At 50.4% G+C, this 23,069-nt stretch overlaps 1 protein-coding gene across 1 annotated transcript in view; it reads right to left on the bottom strand.

Moving 5' to 3' along the window:
- Window positions 1–380: 380 nt before the first annotated feature.
- The window catches only part of HS3ST4 (heparan sulfate-glucosamine 3-sulfotransferase 4), a 66,830-nt gene continuing 44,141 nt past the window's right edge, over window positions 381–23,069 (bottom strand). The window contains 1 exon segment of the mRNA XM_040593560.1: window positions 381–4,572. Within this exon segment, the coding sequence (XP_040449494.1) occupies window positions 3,936–4,572 (637 nt within the window). The 3' untranslated portion in view covers window positions 381–3,935.

Here is a 23,069-nt window from a genome sequence, read left to right as displayed (position 1 = left end):
GTGGCCCTGGGTCTGGGGGCCAGTGGCTGGTCCCTGCCTGCAGAGGAAAGCGAGGGCTGTCCTCTTTGTGGGTCTCTGACCTGGTCCCATGGAAGGCATCTCTGGGGACACTGCCCAGCAGGCTGCAGACTCCCCCATGCCTGGGACCCTGCAGGCAGGGTGCTGGCCCGGGCGGTCCTGGTCCCAGTCCTGGTCCCGGCTGCAACACCTGCCTTTCCCCAGCCCTTTTGACGCTGGTGGGCTGCATCCTGCAGGGTCAGGTGGGAGCAGCTGCTCGGGCTGGATGGGCTGGTGGCAGGTCATGGCCAGCGCACATCATGGGGGTCTTGCTTGTGGGGTGTTGGTGCTGCTGGGGGGACAGGAGAAATGGAGCAGAGAAATGCAGCTGCTACAACGTTTTATTGTTTAGTGCTGTGGGTTCAAGTGTTCAGTTCAGGATTTTCATATTGTTCAGGTACAGAGTGACACCGACAGACAGAGACGCGTTTGGGAGGAGTTGACAGCACAGCAGTTTGGTTTGAGAAAAGACAAACTCTCCATTTCCAGCCTCTGAACCATAAAGTACCAATTTTTCCAGAACAATGAATCACCCAGTCTGTGTATAAAATTAAATATAATTTATGCTTTGCTAATTGAAATCAAATACAAAATTCAATTTCCTGTGTATTCTAATGCTGACATTTGAGTATTTTTTAAAAAAAAGTGTTATTAACCTGACTCTCATTTGGCAGGCCACTCTCTGGCCAGATAGAAAATAATTCCCCTGTCAAGGCCCTGTGTTAGCATGGCACATTCAGGGTGCATTTCAGAAAAACAGAAAACCAAATTCCTGCCCCAAGACCCCCATGCTGCCCCCCCATAGGTCCCTCTCCCTACCAGTGCCACAAAGGGGCCGGTGGCACTCTGGCACCTGGGGGTGGGGTGTCCCCCGTGTGTGGGGTGGTTGGTGTCCACAGGGGTGGAGGAGCAGGGTGTACCCTCCCACCAGGTGCTCAACAGTTCCTCTCAAGCTGGAAATTGTAGCCGATATAAAAAATAAACCTCTAAATATATGGCAGAAAGAAGGGGAACAAGAGCCAGGGGCAGACAGGTGAGGCACGGGCAGGATCATCACCTCCCATGGACCATGCCGCTGCTGTAAACCATCAGGTAGCCCCTCCTGGGGGGCCGGAGCCCCAATCCAGTACCTGGTTCCAGCTGTGGGATGGAGCTCCAGATGTGGTCGTGCTTTGTCCCAGGGCAGGATGGATGTTCCTGCCTGGCCCGGCCACATGCTGTGGCTTCCCTAGCAGGGTGCTTCATTGGATTGTAACTCTCAGACAAACACGCGTTTTCAGATCTCCTGTCACTCCAGTGAGGGGCATGATGACACGGGAGACAGTGGCTTGATGGCAGTGGGGGACCAGGGGCTGTTCCCAGGAGAAGCCAGCACAAGCTGCTCAGGGAGACATGGGGCAGCGCCCAGACCAGAGCAGACCACAGCTGGGGTGTGTGGGGAGACCTGCTGGGTGGGGATGGGGGGTCCTAGGGGCTCAAAGAGGCCTTGCTAGGAGAAAAAGGCTGCTCCCAGTTAAGCTGTGGATGGGGGCTGAGAGAGTCCAAGCCCTGGCCACAGAGGTGATGCACAGTGCCACGCCGATGGCCATAACATCAGCGGTCACGGGCAGCCACCAACCTGCCACGCGCCAGCCATGCCACGAGCTGGAACACCGTCGCCCCGGAGCCAAGCCCCTCTGGCAGCAGCCAGGGCAGTCAGTCCCACCATCTCCACTAGCAGGCTCCGTTCCACGTTCCACACCGTCATGGCCAGCCTGCCACCGTGTCTGGGCTGCAGCATGCTGGGAACGGGCAGAAATTTCTGGATATCCCTCTGGTGAGGAGCCTGGACACCGATCCTCAATGAGCCTCTCATCCTCCAACTGAATGCATCAAGCAGCTTGCACCAAATTGTGTTAACAACAGTTTTCACTTAGGAGATGATCTGACATTTTAATAATGTGTGAAACACTGTAAAATTATTCCTATTACATACTTCCAACTTTCATGTAGTAATTTGGGAACTTGTGGGTCTGTGAAAAACTGTGTTTTGTCAGGAGCTGTTTTTAAACCTAATCAAGCTAGTAGGAACTGACATGACATTAGCAGGGACCTTGCGGTGCCCCTCCAGCATGGCCCACGGTGTAAATTTTCCAAATCACTTCAGCTCTCTTTTCAGCCAGTCCAAGGCACCAGCACCACTTCATGGCGTAACGAACCACACGACAGGCCATGAAACCCAGCGTAGGTTCAGCTTGTTACCCAACCTAACAGTGATTTCATTTGGTTAGCTGGATCAGCAGGGATTTCTTGCCACCTTAATCAAAACTGAGTCTTGGTGCTCCCACAGCGATCTCACGCTGCATCGCTGATGCTTTCCATCAGCCAGGGACTCGCTGCCCGAAAGAGAATGGGGGGCTCGCGTACAGCTACGCTCCACCCAGGAGGCGTCCTTACCACTCAGTAAAGAAAGTAAGTGGCCAGCAATATTTGAGTGCCCTTAGAAATCACCTGTGTGAAGGGAACATCTCAGCAACAGTAGCTCTGCATTTTTCCTTTTGTTCCCTCTCTTCTTTTTCTCTCAGTAATGTGAGCAGCTGTGTCAATGCGCTGCTGGCCTGCTCTCCACTGGACCCAGCATGCAGCTCTCGTCACTTTGCTGGAGGATCCAGTTGTGATATGGGCTTGTTCTACAGTTTCTACCAGGATTTGCAAATTTGGTTGACTTGGTCATTTCCACTAGAAAGCACACATTTTTTTGTGCAGAGCAGTGCTCACCCTGGGAATTAATTACATTTTTGTAATTCTGAAGTAAAGATGAAGTCTGCTTTCCTGTTTTGCAAACCCGGCTGTCAACAGCAAGCAGCAGAGATCTCGTTTTCAAGGTGCAAATGAAGGGCAGTGCCAGGGGCCCCGCTGGTCAGCCCTGCCCAGACCCTATGCTGAGGCTGACCCCCACGCCTCTGTCCTGCAGTTCCCACCAGGAATGCCTGGCTCCAGACCACAGAGCCAGGCACAGCACCGAGCTGCCAGGAGGTGCTGCCTGGGCACACATCTCTCCGCACCATGCCTCAGCAGCCTGGCTGGGTGCTGAGACCCCGGCTCACTCCAAGCAGGTGCCTGGGAACGGTCTTCGCTACGGCTTCCAGGAGGAGGGGGGGAGTCCTGGGGAGGCCCCAGTTCTGATCCCACTGAGCACCCCAGCAAAGGAGGAACGACTCTCTTCCAACAGTGTAGATAGATACACCCACCAGTCAGAGGAGAATCGGGCCCAGGTGTTTTGTGGCACTTGGTAAATACTAGTTTTAGTGCAACAAGTAATTGAAACATCTGGTGCAAATGAGATTTCTGTACATAGTTCCTTTGCAGCATAACTGGCTTTATTCCTTTCACACAGAAATACCGGTGTGCCTGTGGATGCACATGTCCTGAATTTACCAGATCTGATGCTGCTGTTTGGGCAAAACTAAAAGCCAGGTCAGGAGAAATCAAATCTATGCGTTTGTCCCAGTGCTGCTGGGTTTTGTGAGCACCCTGCTGCTCAGCTAGCCATAGCAGAAGATGCTGGTCCTGCCTGCCTGGCTGTGAGGGGGACACCAGCAGCAACATGTCGACTTGAAGCATCCCATCGCCCCGAGGAGCCCCACTCCCTCCACCTCCTCCTCCTCCCACCTGCCCACTGATCCCTCAGCATCACGGTGGGAAGAGCCCCAGTGCAACCCACAGTGACGTGCCACTAAGGTTTCAGAGGTGGAAACATGGGACAGCTCTGGCTGCAACCCTGAGAGTGCAAGAGTCTTGCACTCACAAGGCTGAGCCTCTAACCCCGAGTGAGTTTTGGGTCTCTAATGATGATTCACATCTCAAAAGAAAAGAGCTTTTTTCCTGATTTCATGGTTCTACTTATCACTTTCTTCCTGCTCCCACTGGAAATCTTGGCCCGTCATTTGGTAAAACATGACATTGAAAGGTTTGTAAAACTTCCGCAGTCTGTGAATGACGTCTGGGTCTATTTTGGGGTGAGTTCGACCCTTGGATTTGCCCAAGCACCGGGGAGCACTGCTGTCCTCTGGCTTCTTTAGACAGGGGAACCCCTTGGTTTTATTAAAATAAAAATGTTTCTCTGTCACAATCCTCTTGAGGCCTAAGAAGTCCTGGACCTTGGCCATTTCCCCAGCCGGGTCAGTGATGAGCCTCTCGCCACTGACAAAAAGGATTTGGGAGAGGGGAAAGTACTGCAGCCAGTTCTCCAAGTGCAGGGCGTAGATGCCGATGCGGATCGCGCTCCAGGAGGCGTCAATCAGCCCCAGGGTCCGGTTCTTGAAGGCCAGCACCTCAAAGGTGGGGATCTCTGGCTTCTTGGAGAGCGTCTGTGTGTAGTCCGAGATGGCCCGGGTGACTGGGTTCCTCACCACCACGATCAGCTTCGTGTCCTTGGCCATGGAGTGAATGCGCCTGGGGGCCTCGTTGGTGACGAAGTAGCTGGGGGTCTTCTCCATTGTGATCTGGCCGTCCAGTGTCTTGGGCATCACATTCCTGCGCAGAAGCAGAGGAGGGGAGGTTAGCAAGAGGCCAGGCACAGGCGGGCACCTCGGTGTCCCTGCTGCCCCGTGCAGGTGTTGGCGGGATGTGCGGGAGGAGGGATGCTGCCACACCTGCAGGCCCCAGGGACCAAAGTACTTCTGGCTTTGCTCCTTCTTGGACCCTGGACATGATGGGCACCTAAAGTGTTAAATCAGCCTTGGTAACACATTATACAGTCAATTCGCCATAGGCATATGTAGACAAAAGTTAATTGACAATAAACCTGTACAATACCTGCCTGTTCAGCAAGCCATCTGCTTCCATTTGCTCAATTAAGCCTATTCACTTCAGAGCCTTGTACCAGAGTGGTGCAGTTAGGATTACACAAGACCTTTTTGTTATGATGACATGCTTTTAAATGTCTCAGCTAATAAAACTTAATATAGAATAAGATCCCTTGCTTCTAGTACAATAATTAAATTTATTTACTATCTTGTGTGTGAGAAAGAATGACTTTTCTTTTATCTCTAATTCACATGCTCTGTCAATAATTAATTGCTGCTGGGTTTTGAGCTTCCTGTGCGAGCACTTTTATTAGCCAAAAGGAATTTGCCTACTGGATAAATTAGCATGTAGCAAGACTTTCCTGGATAGCATATTACCGTATTGTAAAATGAAACTGCAGTGAGATAGCATTTATATCTAAGAAAATGAAGAGGTAAATGCTTGTCCCAGCTGCCCCCAGTTAAAGATTATCATAGCAAGACGGAAGGCAGTAAATGCTGTCCTCTGCAAGAGCTTTACAGCCTCTGTCACGCCTCCTCAGCTGCCGGGCGCTGGAGAGGTGGCAGGGTCATATCACGAGCCAGGCACCTACCCACCTCCCGCTCCTGCACACACCATGGCCATGGGCAGCTCCAGCCCTGCCGCCATGCCCCCCGCCCCGCAGGGCTCCACTCTGGCACCTGCTGTGTCACCTGCAATGGAGACGCTCCAGTGGGAAACCGGCTGGGTCCTGAAAGCGCTGAGACACCCCACGGCAGCGACCCATGCAGGCACTGACCGTGCAGCGCCGGGGGAGCACCACAGCCTGGCCGCCCTTCCCATCGCCCGCTGCACGGGCCGCACGAGGTGACACAACACAGGAGGCCATGGGGCCATGGTACCCGTGGGTACTGCCACGTCTGCCCGAGTGCTCCCGTGCAAGGCTTCCTGTCTGCCTGTGCAAAGTTTTACAGGCACAGCATTGGCTGCGGCTTCAGTGTATTTTAACAATTTCTTTATCTTAAGCTTTTCAAATGCTCCTGCATAGACACACTCAAATGAAGCATAGTTTGTTTAACTTGTTGCTGGCTCATTTGCCCCAAAGGCACGATGCCTGCCTGGGAGGCAGGAGGAGCGGTGTCACTGCTCCCAGGAAGCACTTGTAGCACTGGCCAGGCCTCCTGCTGCAGACATGGAGGATGGCGGCGATGCTCAAGGTCTTGCAGGATTAGCCCTTCATATTGCAACTATTTTCAGTACAAACATATGGTGAAGGAACAATGTGAATAGGCTGGAAATGGTTCTGTAAGAGCACCTTGGGCACCAGCGACCACAGCGATGCTGACGTCAAACTGCCAAGCCCCAGGAAACAGCTATATCAGCAATTACGCAGCTGAAGTCTGCAAGCAGAGGTGGCTGTCGGGAGAGGACCAGCTAGGTTTGCTTGTTAGTGATACCTCATACTTGTGACTACTTAAATGCATCAGTTTGCTTTAAACCTCCCTGTAAAGTGTGTATTTAGTGTTGGTGTACTCCATCCACCTGGGCTGGTTTTGTGAAGGTGCTGCTGGAGGAGGTGCTGGGTGTCCTGTTGAGGCAAGAGCAATGGTGGGTTTGGTGCTACTGCAGAGCTGCTCGTGCCTTCAGCATTTTTGTTGCAGAGGCTGGTGGGGTCCTGTGGCTCCCATCTGCAGGCAGCATCTTTCCTGTTGAACAACCTCTAGCTGAGTCCTGGCAATGGGGGTTTGTAGGGGAGCAGGCCTGCAGGACTTACCTGTTTCAGGGCCAGCACGTCAGTGGCCAGGCCCTGCCAAGGAGCTCATCCCTCCAGCATCCTGCCCTGCCAGAGCTGCCTTCCCCACATGGCAGGGCATCTGCAGTCCTGTCTTCCGCCCAGAGCACTTCAATGCTTTGCCCCTGCATTGCATCAGCCATTTGAGTAGCAGCAATATGCAAGAGCAAGCATTAGTCTGAACCATGCATCTTAAAGTATTTTTCCTTTAAGAAAAACCTCAACAAATTAAAAGGGATGCAAGCACTTGGGAACTGCAGATGCTGCAGAATTACAGAGTGACTTTCATGGGGAGGTATCCAGCACCAGGATTTAACAGCCCTGTGGGAAGGAAGCATCTCTTATGACTATCCACATCACAACAAGGCCCACAGAGTGATCAGGGATTGAGTGCTCAGGTGCCCTGTACAAATAGGGTGCTCTTTGGCTGAGCATGAGGTTGTGTAAGGGAGCGGTGTGAGAAAGTGTACAGAAAATGAGGCCACAAGGTTGAGCACATGGGCAGGCAGCATTTGCCCCGAGGGGAACAGGAGCACAAGTCCTCCCTGCTGCTCTCTGAACACGTCAGGAGAGCATTGCTGACAGCCAGAGTGGGGCTTCCCCTCCCCAGTGCTGCACAGCACCAATGCTCAAGCTTCCCACCCCAGCTGGGGGCAGTGGCCAGCTGGGCACAGGCACCACTGGCTGCAGGGAGCAGTGCCTGGTGACTGACCCTGCAAGGGCATCCCACCAAACCCCCGGAGCTGCTCTGGGGGTCACCTGACATCTCAATCTCTCTGCATGGTACTTATCAGTGTTTGTATTCCGTCTCCGAGAGCAACTGGCCAAAGACAACCCTCAATTTCATGACATGACCCACTGCAGAAACCTCCCTGCTGCAGAGTTGCACCCTCTGACCTTGGCGGGTACTGCCTTTGCATGCGCAGGGGGCTTGCAGGGCACCAGTCCTTTCTGTGTTGCCCACAAAATACAAGCATGGCTGTGTAAAATTTCTGGTTTTTTTTTTTAAATATTGCTTAACAAACTTGGAACTGAAATGCTAGAATTTCTGCACAGAAATTAGGTCTCGGTCTTAACGTGACAGAGTGGTGAAAGCAAGGAAGAAAGCTGCAGGGCTGAATGAGAGGGGGGCTGCATCATCCGTCATCCACCCAGATGCCAGAAGGCAGTGGCACCCTCGGCTGTGCTGCCTGAGGTTTAGCCATTGCAGGCATCTGCGTGTTGCAGCCTGCTCCTCCAGCGAGCACAACGCAGGTGTGGTACTACATCGATCTTGCCAGGGTCCAGGCTCCAGCCCCGGGGGAAGCATCTGGCACTGGAAAACACTTTGGCAGTGGCTGGAGGTAGTTTCCAGCCCTGCTGGGATGAGCACTGCACACAGCCTGAGCCACAGTCCCTGCCCCAAAGAGCTTCCAGAAGAGTGGGAGCTTGTGAGGGAGCGGCAGCCAAGGTGCTGGAGCCTTGGGGCTGTGCGATTGGCGTTGGAGAACACGTGGAGGAGTGAGGCAGAGAACTGAGACCAGGGAATAAAAGAGCTTCCAATCCAGTGACTTTGCCCAGGGCGCTCCCAGAACAGGTTTCTATTGAACCATTAATTACCAAAATCAATGTGTTACTCTTCTGTTCCTTGCTTCACAAAATAGTTATTTTATCATCAGTTATAGCTAGTAATTTGTATGCATTTCCTTTTTAACAGATTCTATCACAAGGTAGTTGCAGACCATGTTTCACCCTGCTGCTTGCTGTCCTGTGATAACACCCAGAGCACCTCCATGGTACCAGAGGTGCCAGCCCCCAGGGACAGAGGTGCTGCAATTTTCAGTTTTCACCAGTCAGTAATGCAAGCCCCTGAGGAAGGACCAAGAATTTCTTAACCAGGTATGGGATTACTCTGCCCATGTTCCTTTCCTCCCGACTCCTATCACCGAACATTTAATGAAGTCCTGAAGCAGAAACTTTTACACTGCTTACCAATCTCTGCAGTTAGTGGCAACACTAGAAATGGTTAACATGCACAGAGGTATCCAGTCCCTCCTATGTCTTGCTAAATTCTGTGCTCAAAGACATCAAGCAGCAACAGGGTCCATGGACTCATTCCTCAGTGCTCAGGCAGTGTTTCTCCTTTGTGCCAGCCCTTTATTCACTGCTGTCCTGCTCCTTGAGGATGGGAGAACGGAGCTCCCCACCTTCTCCCTTTATCCCAGTCTTCCTTTTGCACCATGGTAAAATTTGGTAGGGCTGGACCAGCTTCAGTGCTCCCTTTGCCAGGTCTCCACAGGACTACTGAAGGTCTCAGTTCATGGTGTTCTCCAGAAGCATCCCTTCCAGGCCAGGGGCATGTTTGATCCTGAGCTGATAACAAGGGTGAAGTCCTGGGGAGGCTGACCTGGGGCTGTCCTTGCTGCTCCTGCTGCTGGGAGCTTGGATCAGTGCTTTGAGACAAGAGGGTCAAATGGGACCAACTGGATTGCAGCGAACCTGTGGCCTGTGGCACTATGGGGAATGGGATCAGGGAGCTCTGATTTCTGAGTGAAGAGGGCAGCAGCTGAGACAGTGGCAGCCTGGAAAACAGGAGAAGGAACAGTGTGTAGAAGTCCTACCTTGCAAATGGTGCTGGACTGCCCAGCAAGCACTGAACACTGTTACCCCATGGTGTTCAATTACCCTGACACCCACACAGCGGCACAGCACACTTGTTTGTGCTGTCTTAGACAGGATAAGCTGTTTTCCTCTGCAATTGTCTGAGCAGAAGGAGAGACCAGCACAGGCAGAACTGGCTGGTGTACGCTCCTGTGAGTCAGACACCCTGGCAGCATGCAGCAGGCTGTCAAATGTCAAAACGTGGCCATTATGAGATGCTAAAGCTCTGCTGGACTATGAGCAATGGGCTCTTAGACAATAGGGCTCAAGGGGACCATTGCCATGGCCATCTCTGACCCTCTGCATGGCATATAGAGACCTGCCCTGGCCCGCCCTGGAGCAGCCGGAGCGCGACCTCCACCAGCACATTTGCTCTGCAGACAAGGGCCAGGGGTTGCAGAGGGGCCAGGCAGCCCCAGGTTGCTCTGGGCCAGGGTGTTAGTTAACACCACTCCCTGCTACTTAGCACCTCGGCTGCAGTGTGAATTGGTCTAGTCACAGCCACTAGCTTATTGGTTTTCTGTAATACATCCTTGCGTCTGATCTCTCTCCTGGCTGACAAGATGCTGTTCTGCAAATAAGTGCCTGTGGACTCTCAAGCTAAAAAGCTCAGAGCAAACGGGGGCTGGCTGGACCCCTGCCCCTTGTGCTGATGCTCTGGCTGTGCAGTCAGACCGGAGGGTGTTTACTGACAGGATTTGCACTGCATTTGCTCTTGCTCCCCCCGACCAGCCTCTCCCCAGCACGGCGCGTTGTCCACAGCCCCTGGGACGTTTGTGCAGGTACCCAGGGACCCGGAGCTCGCACAAGCCTTCATTTGTTCTGTATTATGTATGGACTGCGTCTGTGATTTGTGGGTTTTTAGACCGCAGTGCTCTGAAAGAGGTGAAAGTGAATCAGAATTCAGAGGAAGTTTTGCTGCTTTTCTTCACCCACGCTGCTGCTCCTGCCCATCCAGCTGCTGGCAGGCAGGGGCTGGGTGACTGCCAGGAGTGGGGTTCCCTCTCCTTCCAGGCACTGCCATGCCACAGCAATAGCCCCTCCACGGACAGTTTTGTAAACAAGGACTTTGGTCCCCTCTGCTGTAGGGTCAGGGCAAGACAATTGTCTTGCCTTTTATATTATACTTAGGTTTTACTTTAAATTATGGTTTCAATAAGCTGTTGCAAAAAAACCCCCTCAAACCTCTAAGCCTTCTCTCTGTGGTGGGGACACTTCAGACAATACGCTGCAAGCAAGTTGTAATGCCGATGTTCAAATGTAAACCAAACACACCAGGAGTTTATAAAAGAAGCATGAACAAACTATTAATTACAATGGCCCCTTCAGATGATGTTATCATGATACACAGGAGCCCAGAAATTGCAGAGCTAATAATCTGAAAGTGTTGCCACATTTAAGGACTGTGTTAAACTCCACGCACAATAAAGACAAATGGATAGATAGGTTGGCACTGAGGAGAGACAGCAGGGAAGTAGCGATCAAGGGAAAGAGGAGGAAAAGCAGATTCAGCTTCTGCTGTACAGTTTTAAGGATAACACTGGGAGCTGCGGTGTGTCCTCGAGACACCCCTGGCCCTGCAGAGCACCAGAACTACTGCAGCTCTGGGATGCACAAGCAGAAATGATTTTTCCTAGACTCTGCCTTGTTTCAGAGTTACTGTCTAGGTGCTGCCTTTCCTGGGCAGGCACACGGATTACCCTGCTGATCTCCCAGTGTGCACAGGCAGCTATGAGGGAGGCTTGAGCCTGTCAGCCCCAAGAGCCAGCACGTCCTGCATGCATCCTGCTGCATGCAATAACTGTTGCCAAGCACGCAGCAGAGAGCAATACCAGCACCATTGGCTCCTGTTGCTGAGAATAACAAGGGTGTTAAACCTGGAGCAGCCGAGCCTCTGGCACAGCAGGCGTACTCCTCAGAGTGGTTAACCTTCACAGAGCTGCTGCCATGTGCTCTGCCCTAATTGCGCCTGTGCCGGCAGAATGCTAACCAGCTCTGCGTGCTTGGGCAGGACACATCGCTCCAGATCGCTCCTCTCCGGTGGCTGCTGCAGAGCAGTTTGCAGTGCTGGGCTGGGGCTTTGCTCCCAGAGGGGACTGCATAGCCTCTTGGACATGCTTTGGCTTTTCTTGCAGCATCTCTTTCCCTTTTCATGCCAGGCTGACTGATGAAGAGGCACTGCCATGCTGTTGACCATGCCTGATGCACCTCTGAGGAGCAGCCCAGGAGGTGAAGCGCTGGAATGGACACATCTATTTGTGGCTCTGCCACTGGTCTCTACTCACCTCCTGCCCCTTCCCTGTCTTCATTGCTACCCACCTGAAAAAAAGGGGCAATGACAACAAGCTGCTGGAAGGAGCTCCACCGCCACCTGGCATTAATGACTCCTTCACTCAGTTAAGGAGATGGGCGTCATTTCTTCATGCTCGTTGGTAGCAGCATCTCTGCGCTGTGCAATATCAAAATGAAACTTTTATTGCCATTCCTGGGCTTGGATCCAGGAATTACCTGGTCCTTCAAGCAGATGATCAAATATGTATTATTGGCTGCTTGCTTGGGCTTTTGATATGTCTCTCCTTTCCTATTCATTCCCCAGTTCTGTGACCTGGAGGCTAATGAGGGCCAGGCTGCTCTGCATGCCCCCCGGCACCCCCACTGCTCATGCGGCTCCCTTCGTGGGATGGGGGACTCGCTGCCATCAGTTCTTCAAGTTTTTTTGCTCTGTGCATAAAAAGGGCCCCCAGCTGCCGTGCGGCAATGGGCAGGACATCTGGCTCCTGGTCTTCTCTGGTTTGTGGCAAAGGCTGACTCTAAGCCCTCATTGGGAAAATGTGCTGTAGTAATTGTTCTTAACTGCTGGCTTCAGACAAGCTCTTTATTTTCAAAGGATACATTTTATAAATTTGTGAATTTGCATGTTGCCAAAATCCCCTTGTGGTTTATTTAAATCCAGATTATCTTGTTTATTCCTTCAGTCACAGCTGTCATTTATCTCTGTGTAGGCAGCTTGTTCACAATGTTGCAGGTTTCCTGCAATCCCACTCAAAAGAAGTCTTTGTTAACTGTATTTTCATGTTCTCAGCAAGAGAAAAAAGTTCACAGCAACTCCCAGGGCTTGGAGAACCAGAGAAGGACATGGATTTGCACGATTGCTATTCAAGAGGCAATGGCCAGGTGCTGCAACAGTGTCACCTGCCCGTGGAGCTCATCTCTGCTGCTCCTCAGGGCGGAGCAAACATCTGCTTTTGTCTTCAAAAGACAAACATGAAGTCATTTTCCTTTTTATTATTAACACATTCCGGTATAATTGCTTGAGCTGTCAACTGTGACCTGCCAGTAATTCAGCAGGCGTGGGACTTTCAAGGGGAGAATGGCATTGCAACTGAAGACTGCAATACGCATTAAAAGCAGAACCTATTTGCTGTAAGCCCCCAAGTCAAATCTCTTGTTGAATTTGTTCAAACATAAATTTACAGCTGAATTTACATAGGTTTAATGTTTTATAATCTTTTTGGTCTGTGAATCTATATTCAGGACTGAGTGCATTAGCTTAGAAATATTGTGCTTAACGCTGAAAATAATTTTAATCTCTCCAAAGTCCAATCCTTTGCACATCACTAAACCTCAGAATCCAATCCTTTCTAATAAGAGACACAAAACTTGCGTCCGTCGCTGCCTAATAGATTCATACTACTCTAATTCAAATGGCTTGCACATGTCTGTTAAACATGAAACGCAAATTGTAAAGCACTTCCAGAAAAGTGGGTGCCAGTTCAGACTGGGGCTAAAGCAAAACAAATCTCCCCCAGGAGACCCACTGAAGGAATTCAGTGGTTTGGGAGCTGGCGGCTGTGGGAGGAGGAGGTGAACCACCCTTCTCTGTGACTTGAGCTCTGCTCTTAGAGGACTTAATACCCAAAATTAAGAGCTGCCTGGGGCCGCTGGTTTCCCTCTCCAAGACAAGCAGCTTTCCCTTGTCCTAAAGTTTGTAAATCCATTTGGTGTCCATGCAAAACACTCTCAAGAGTGGCAGTTTGAGACTGCAAGGACACTTCCTTGCTCCATGCCAGCAACATCCCTGCTGAGCTTCTCCCCAGTGCCTCCCAGGCCGTGCAGGACTAGGGAGCCCAGGACACTACAGCCAGAGCCAGGGGCAGCCCCAGCTCCTGCTGCAGCCAGGGCAGTAAGGAGCAGCTGGGACTTGGGAGCATCTCACTGTCAGCCATGCCCCTGCTGCTGCCGTGCTGCCTGCTCCCCTCTCCGGGGCCGCCTGGAGCCGTGCCTCCAGCAGCAGTGCCAGGATGGAGACTGGTCCTGTGTTGCCATACCAACGCAGGTGCTAACACCGTGTTGACTAACTGCGAGCTGATCCGATCAGAGAATGGAAGCATCGAGTTGCTACGGTAACCGAAGTGCCAAATTGGAAATTGTGTCGATAGCAAAGTTATCCAAGAGGAGGCAAGCGTGCATAGCGGGGTGCCAGCCTGCGCCTAGCCAGGGGCTGCTCAGCAAGTGCCTGCCCAGGCCACCCAGAGCTCCTGCTTGTGGGTTGATGAAACAGCTCAGGACACTGTGGAGCTCTTGGCTGCATCCCAGGTGCCAGCCTTGGGACCTCCATTTCATGGGACACTGCTTCCCTGCTCTCTCCTTCCATCTCCTGCTCCTCAGTCTTCACTTCCCTGGCAGATGTGGCCAGAAGGTCCGTGCCTCTCATTGCAACAAACCCCAAAGGACAGGGCTGTCCTCTAGCGATGGCCCCGGCAGCCTGGGCTTGCAGGGCATTGCCGGTGCTGGCTGGGCACGTGCCTGGAGGAAGGATGCCGCCTGCGAGCATCATTCGAGCTGCTCTCCCAGACGCTGAGGAAAATGCCTTTGGAGTACAGTCTATTTCTAATGTGATTTTTCATCATCTCGCCCACTCTAGAGTCCAACAATTGCAACGAGAGGGATTCTGTGTCTCCACAAAATGCAAAATCTTTAACGGCTCATTGGCATGTGCTTAAGTTGGCCTGGATAAGAAGTTACTCCTGAGAGCCCACTATTGATTCTGTCAGGGATTCAGAGGTTTTATAGGCATCGCTCAGGATCTCTTTAGTACTTGTACCTTCTTAATGGCTCTCATCGCCGATAGAACTGAAAACATCCCCCTGCGCACTGGGAAGCAGCTGAAACTGTGCCAGAAGACAGTGCTGCACCGCTGCTGTGGGAGTGTGGCTGCCCTCGATGGCCAAGCCTCCCAGGCAGCCCTGGGGAGAGAACCCTTCTGTGGTTCCTCTGGTGCATCATAGGAGGTGGAGGAGCTACCAGGGCTGGAGAAAGAGGTGGATGAACTTCACTCAGGAAGGCTCCTCTCCTCCTACCACTATGCAACAAAATCAGTGGGCAGCTGGCTGAGTAGCAGACAAAAATATAAATATGCTCTGATTTCACTGGGACCATCTGGCACATGCATGATAGGCGGGTAAGAATGCTATAATCATGGAGCAGAGAACTAAGCTGATCCATTAAAGTCTTTTAGCAGAAGCAACTATGGAACCTGTATTAATCCAGCAATGCTCTGTGAACAGACATCACAAGGTTAGATCCATTCAGTTGCAATTAAAAATAACCCTCACTGTTCAGGCTGGCTTGGATAGCTATTACAGCATTGTGTTCCCCAAAGACTCTCATGTATATAGATTGTTGATGCTTGCACAATACAATCTGAAATTATGATCTTAATGCTAAATCTTGCTTTCTTCTGTTCTTTCCTCAAGTGGATCTCCTCTGGGATATGGCTGTTGCCTTGTGCCGAAATCCCTCGCCTATCTGACTGCACAGCTCACACACAAATTGGACAGTCTCCAGTTAGACAGCGCTGCTATGATTTCACTGCCTTCCTAATGGGGGGTGCCCTTAACCACCGCCTTCCACATCCACAGCGTGGTGCATGCACAGGGGTGTTGCTAACTCCTCAGCTGCCTGGCCTGGCCCAGCAGCTTGCCCAGAAACAGCAGCTGGAGCCCTGCAAGCCCCAGCACAGCTGGAAGTGCTCAGCACATCATGCAGCGGCTCAGGTGCCTTTGACACCACTTGGCTTCAACTGTGCAAAGCAATCTCACTGCTGTGGATGGAGATGTGTGTTCAGTGTGACATCATTTTACCAGTGATAAAATTGGCCTGATGTCTCCAATTTTAGTGTAAGATTTATTGCTGGTCAGCGCTCAGCCATGAAACAAGTTGTGAAAAAGGCTGGAAATGCGTATTTCTAACCCCACTGCAGTCAGAATTGTTTTGACTAAGCCTCACTACCATTCTCTACAGAAGCACTGCAATCCTATTCACTGGGAAGATCTCAGTGTCGTCTAGCAGATTTAATTACGGTATTAATCACAGTTATAGCAAAGCAGCACTAGTCTGGGTGCCCTGCCTCTCGCGCACGTGCTGGAACAGGGACTCACTGACAAAGGCAGTGATGAGCCCTGCTTCCTTTGACTGAGGATGTTCAAGTCAAGGTTGTCTGTTCCAAGGCCAGGTTTCCCTTCAACACAGGGGAACAAGTCCCTTGAGTGCTAGCTCATTCATTTTCCACTGTCACAGGAGGAAGGGAGGGGACCTGGATGTCCATGACTTGGTATAAATCCAAGGGCTGGGAAAGCAAGCAGCCCACCCAAGAAGAAGCACTCGCCCTCTGAGGACTGTGTAATCATGTTGAGCTCCACACTGGAGGGAGGCTTGGTCTTGCAGACAATTTGGGGAGCAAATAGCAGCTATTTAATGAGCAAATAAATAACAAACTGGCTCTGAAACACTTGGGGTGTCCCAATACCCATGACTCAGTCATAGGCAGCTTACTCTGCAAAGTGGGTCCTCCAAAGAATGGAGATGCTCCTGTTTCTCCCCACAACTGTTTCCCCACCTGCCCAGAAGATGCATCAAGCTGAGGGTGTCACTGCCACCATCACCCCGGTGATGCACCTGTGAATGCTCGGTGTGGGGCTGGCTGCAGACAGCAGCAGAGCAGGAGGGGAGCAGGGTGCAGTGCCCTCCCTACACCTCCTTGGGAAGTACCAATACAGCTGTAGCAGGATGAAAATATGCCAGGGGGGAAAAAAACCCTGACACAAGTGATAAAATCTTGCTGTTGGTCTCTGAGATCAGCCAAACCTGCCATGCACTGCAGAGCTATCGCTAGCCGGATTGGCCTGGAAAGCCACTTGCAGCCACTACTCCCCCAGCTCAGGCAGGAGCAGCCCCTGATGGTGGTCGGTACCCGGGGCTGCACAGGGGCATGGGGCTCCCTCCACCTCCCCCTTTCACGCCTATGCTTGCAGGACAGAAATCGTCTCCAAAACAACAGATCCAGTGCACGTTGTTTGTAGTAGGCTGTTGCAAACCTTTCCTTCCCGCTTGCTTGGGAAGACCTATTCCCGAGGTGGGAGCTGGCCTCAGCGCCGCAGCAGGACAAGCCTCAGGGCAGCTGGCCGCATCCTCCTGCCCTGAACGCGGCAGGCAGGCATCTGCACAGGACTGCACAGGCACCTGTGTTTCCATCCAGCTTTGCCTTTCTGATTGCTAAGTATTATCTGTGGAAGTTTCAGGACTGTTAATAATACATGCTATTGATATTGCAGGCTACGGTTCCTGGAAAAACCATTTTGATATGGAAAAGATACAGCTGAGGAGAGAGTGCTGCAAACACAATCCAGTTCACTTTAAATACTGATTTGACTCAACTGGACAGTTCAAACCATCCTGTTTCTCAAAGACGGGCCCTTCCTGAGAAGGAAGGCCATGAAAATAGAGTATTAAAATGTAGTAGTATGGAGCCATACATTGTGCGGAGTCCTTTTTAATCTTCTGGAATATTTACTTCTGCTAGGAAAAAACGCCTGACAATAATGGCTGCCTAAGTGAAAGCACTGCTGCTGTATCATGCTAAAAGCTTTTCAGGGAAAAACAGTAAATAAATTCCACTCTTCAGATGTATCTGGATGTTATCCTAACACAGTGCCAGAGTAATAGGCAAGCCATCAACAGCTAAAAGGCTGGGAATTGTTATGGAGGGACAACAGAGGAGCGATATCTGCAGAATAGGTTGAATAACATAAGTAATTGCACACATCCTGCTGCTGAGCTCTTGCACCTCCAGCAGCCAGGGAAAGGAGAAGGACTCTCACCCCATCGGCACAGAAAGGTTTGACACAAAACTGCCAGGAAAGGCTGCCATAGGAGCTCCGGGCAGGCCAGGCGCAGGCAGCCAGGAGCACAGTCCTCCTGCGGCTTCAAACCTCTGCTGTTACACGTTTGATTTCTAGCTGTAGATGAGACGGGTCCATGCAGGCCCAGTGGTGCCACAGGCAGAGCAGCCGAATGCAGGAGCAGCTGGGGAGGTGACAGGCTCTTGGGGGAGGGACAGCAGATGCTGGAGATAGCAAAGCCAGTCCCAAATCCCTCCACATAGACATTGTGTGCCCAGATCTTCCTGACTGCATTAATCAATCTCTCAGCTGTCCAAAACACAATATCCCACTTATTAATCTACAGCAGGGCAGTGGTTCCATCCAGCCCCTAGAGCCCAGCACATGGCCTGGGCAGAGCCCTGCTGCCCTCCTTCACCATTATGGGGCAGCAACAAACACCACTGCCCTGGCCCCCTTGACTACCTCTTCCCTGCAGCTCCCGACCTTCCCTGCTCAGCACCACAGGCAAGCTGGCTGCATCACTTCCAAAGTTCCCAGAGCACCCTCAAAGCACCAAGAGGTGACATTGTGCCAACTCAGTCCCAGCACGAGACAAGCCCCATGGCGGCCAAGGCACCCCCAAAGTGACTGCCAAGGACTGCACAGACCTGAGACTCCTCCGTTCCCACCCAGGAGCTGCTCTCCTGCCCCAGGAGGGAGCGATGCCAGGCTGTTGCTGAGGGCACAGCTATTTATTATTTGCTTCTGTCGATTATTTTGGGGTTTAAGTTCATTTATTATGTATGCAAAAATGGTAATACACTGGCATCTGAATGTCTTTTAGGCATACAATATCCTTATTATTCAAAGTGTTTTTTCCTCCATAATTGAATGGTTTACCTTATTATTACTTTATGTTAATGACCCAGCATTTCCATTTTTCTATAGGATGCTTAATTGTAAGCAAAGTGCAATCAGAATCAGAGATGCCATCTGTAATTGACAGCATCATAATAACAGTCAGCATCACAGGAACAAAGTACCAAAATCAATGGCAGTGGAGAGAAAGCTGCCTCTGAAAACACCCAGGAAGCTGTTCTGGGCTGGGACAGAGCCCCATCCACACAAGATCCTCTCTCCAAGCAGTGACAGTTTGGGCATTAACACAGATAGAGTGCTATTTATATCAGTTTGTACATTTAATCAGTTTTTTTGCAGTTTTCAGCGAGATGTGAACTATATCCCTGTCCAAGGCATTTGGTTCAAATCAGCTGAGACAGAGAATAATCAAGATTTATGATTCTCATTCTGACGCGGATCACACAGTCAGTGCAATCGGTACAGCAGAGCTTCCTCTCTGAGCCCCAGTGACATCCCTTCACTCTCCCTCGCAGAAGTGATTTAACGTCCATCTCAGGAGCTGTCAAAATGCTGCTGCAGCTCCAGATAACCACGACTCCGGGCTTTCCCCACTGGTCCCCCACTGCACATACCCGCACGCTCCCTCCTGGGCAGCGACACTGGAGGGGCACCACAACCGCACTAGGGGTTGTTCAGCAGAAATAAATGAAATAGCACTTTGCAAAATAAAAGGGATTTCATCTTTTTCTGCCTCTGTACAGCTTAGAGCAGCCAGGAGAAGGAGTAGCCTGTGGCATGTCTGACCTTCCTTGTACAGAGCATCCTTTGCTGAGGGAACTACATCACAGGTTCTGCACAAGCCACTGGTGTCTAAGTTACACCTGCCCCACTACAAGGGGAAGGGGGCTTGTAACAGAGCAAGCACTGGATCTGCAGCAGGGAAGGACCCTGGGAATGGCTCAGGAGGCAATTCTAGCAGCAGAAAGGGTTGTCAGCAGTTCCAGCAGACAGCTCTGTTTCCAGGGGCTCAGCACTGGTCCAGAGAGCCAGAGCTGTGCTGTCCAACACCTCAGCTGGGAAGCAAATGTTTGGGTAAAAATTAAATGATCCAAAAGCAACTCTATTAAAAAAGAGCCAGGTGATGGGAACATAGCAGCAATGAGGCTGTTTCCAAGCTGCTTTGAAAGCAGTCATGCCATGTGCTGCAGGCTGGACATGGTGTGCTGCTGCTGGCATTGGCTCTTGGGATGCTCCAGTGGGCTCTTCCCCAGACATCTGCTCCTGTCAGCACAGGACAGACACTAGCCCAGGCCAGGCAGCTCAGTGACAACTGCTGAAAAGGCTGCTGGCACATCATTTGCTTTTGCACCTGAGAGAGACCCTGCAGGCTACATCCACACCACCCAGCAGACCTAGGCAGGACCACTCTATGGACAGCACAGCACAAGCCATCTCAGCCAAAAAGCCCCATCTCCTGTGTCTGGTTCATGAAAACAGAGTGCTGCAACCCTGGCGATGAAGGCTTGGCAGGGATGGTGGATTCATCCGATAAATGGTGTGACGGGAGCTCTGTCTTGATTGTAGTAGGCGGTGAGCTGGGAAGGGGAACACGAGCTCGTCTTCCCTTTCGCACACCCTCAAAATAAAGGCAGACAAATATGCCAGCCACAAAAGCAAAATAAATGCTGTTTACTTGCAATACTGAAGTCTCCAGGTAGTGACTTTGTCAGTACAGGTCCCTGCTAATGTTTTGTTACCCTGAAGAGGGTTTGTTTAGCCATCTTTTCCACACACACATACACACTATGTGCAGCAGAGCTTAGATTTAGCCAGGACTCTGTTAAATTCACACATGCAGTATAACATTCAAGTAAGCGAGAAAACAGACTGATGCCATTCCAGTCAATACAGTAAACAATTGCTGGTTTGGATAAACAAAATTACTAGTGCTGAAGAGCCCTGGGCAGCACGGCACACTCTGATTAGTGTAAATGCTAAACACAAACCAATTAACACTCTCTAAGTCTGCTTATCTCATGTCACTTAGTGCTAAAATAAAGCCTAACACTAAATACACATATTGATTTAGCCATTAAATCTAGCATCACTCAAAATAGCTCATTATATTACTGAGAAACAAATAAAGTCATCTTAATTTTCAGAACCTACTGTATTATGAACAATGACTGAATTGCTCCATCCATCACCAAGGAGTTACTACTGATACCAAAAGCAGACTGATACTATTCAGCCTAAAAATTAAACCTAGTAGGACCACAGGCAGAGGTGGCATGAGGGCATCCCTGTGTTACCTCAGGTAGCTTCGCTGTGGAAACACTCAGCACACTGGCCTGGCACTTGCCAACAGCTTACAGAGCCAGGATACAAACATCACCATTGCTAAGAGTACTATCGCTTTGCTGTTACCAGACACAAGTCATAGGCATCAATTAGCTCCTCTAAAGAAGGGGACAAGACTTACCACACAGTCCTGGCAGGCACTACCGACTGCTGGTACCCTCTCCCAGAGCACAGCCTGCACTGACAAAATACCAATCTTAGTCCTTGAAGAACCAAAGCTACTTTTGGTTTGATTTGGGTTTTATATGCCTGTTAATTTAGAAACTATCAGAAGCTGGTGATGGGAAGAGCCTGGCTGGAGGTATCCCGCCCTAACAAGCACTGGGACAAGGCAGGGATGGGACATGTGGATGTTAGCAGGCAGTATGTGATGTTTACATTCCTAATTACAAGAGCTAATTCTTCGGTTTGGCCAGGTGTCCCTTCTGCAGACAAGGTTAATGGGATGTGAGAGGCCACAGCTGCCACAGCACCAAGTGAGGAGGACAGGCAAGGGACAGCAGTATTAATCAGCCAGGAGCAATGCAAAAATGGTTATCTCAAGCTGTTTGGAGGCACGGATTAAAAATAAATCTCCCTGAGTTTAATATTCTGCCAGTCAGCTCCTTTTTGTAGGTGGAATCTATTAAAAAATTATCTTTCTGCTAAAATGCTAAAGTATTTTTGACATTTAACAGCTTGCTTCAAGCAAAAAAGTGCAATAAATACATGGGAGAGCTAATTGGCTCCAGTACACCCAACATCCAGTCCATCATGAATAAGCAATGCAGTGCCAGCTTACTGATGGCTTCAGCAGACCCTGAACGCCTCCTCCTGAGCAATGGCGCATCTGCTCCAGTCTCTCCAGTACACCCAGGGTAACTGGGAAGTTCCCACCGTGGTCCAGCAGCGAAAGAAAACCAGCTGCAAACTGCATGTTTAGACCTGGGGGTACCAGGGGGTGCTGCAGTTTGGTCTTACTGAAGGCTATACTTTGAGGTACTTAGTTTGCAGCAAGAAACAGAAGGAGCTGCTTGGCAATGTAGTCTTCTCAATAAAAATTAATGCTTTAACAAGAAGCCAAATAGCTACAGCTAATGTACTTCTGAATGAGGTCTAAATTTTATTCATAAGCATCAGTGTCAAGACTAAAATAACAGTTTTATGGACACTATGAGCATAAACAGCTCCGCTGATTCAAAACCAGAAACTGCACTTCTGAATGAATCAACTCATTCATTTGGAACAAAAGCATCATTTTAAATACATGCTTCAAATAAAAGAGAAAGCCAGAGACAATGTTCTTCTTGTGAGCCTGCTTCCAAGAAATGTGCTGCAAACGAAAGGGGAGACTAGCTCCTGGCGAGGGGATGGTGACTGGGGATATGCTGGGGAAAAGGAGCAGAGAACACTCAGAAGCTGCCTGGGACATGGCTGGAGGTGGGGTGGGATGGCATTCCCGTCTCCTGAATCATCTACGTGTGGAAAAGAATCCCAGATATTAAAGTGCTATGGTGCTGTGGAAAACTCTGCTGAGCTCCAGCATTTAGGACATGCTGGCTCTGGTTCTTGTTGAAACAGCCTCCATTCATATGGGATGGGTTGCACCATGTTTAGACATTTCTCTAGACTGCTGAGTACCAGGTATTGGGAAATCAGAAGGAACTGAAAGAAAAATAAGTATCAGGGCTGTGGACATCACTCATGCACAGAGCCTCTGAATGTCCTTCCACATGGATTTGTGTGGATGCAAAAGCATCTGCATGGATGGCTGTATCCATGCAGCCATCATATGGGATGCAGCAATGTGTGATATGGCAGCAGCTACACTAAATTTGTGTCTCTGAAAAAATAATACAAAGAAAAATAATACAAAGGAGATTCCTGTTTCTAGCATGTGTTTCCAACTGTTGCTGGTCCCAGGTCTTTATGCTCTACCTCTCCCCATATGCTGTTTTCCCCACCCTCTCCCTGCTGCCCCAGAGGCAGGGAAGCTCAGGCACGTTCCACAGTTTGGGACCCTTAGTGCTGACTTACCTGTCATTTCCAGATGTGCTTTAAGTGGTGGCCTGGGGAATGCTCTGTAGTACATTGCACTAAGGACTCTCCAGAAGCTTAGTCTGGATCTTGATATGAATATTGATAATGCACAGATATCCATTGCTAGACCAACAAAGCTGTTACAAATGCAAGCTAAAAACAGTGACAAAACTGGAAAATGTGGAGAGTTGTACAGCTAACAATTAACTGATAAAAGATTTTTAGAAAAAAAAATCTTTTAGAAAAAAATAGTGCCATAGGGCACAGCTGAAGCCGAGGCAACAGAGGAGCCGTGCCTTGGAGATGATGACCAGAGCGGTTTGGCTGGGCAAGGGATACTGAGGAGGCACAGTGACACAGGGGATGGGGCTCACTGGGAAGCTGAAGCCCTAAGTCCGCGCTCCTCACCC

Source organism: Falco naumanni, chromosome 4, assembly GCF_017639655.2.
Source record: "Falco naumanni isolate bFalNau1 chromosome 4, bFalNau1.pat, whole genome shotgun sequence".
Lineage (NCBI taxonomy): Eukaryota > Metazoa > Chordata > Aves > Falconiformes > Falconidae > Falco > Falco naumanni.
This window is presented reverse-complemented; position numbering and strand designations above follow the sequence as displayed.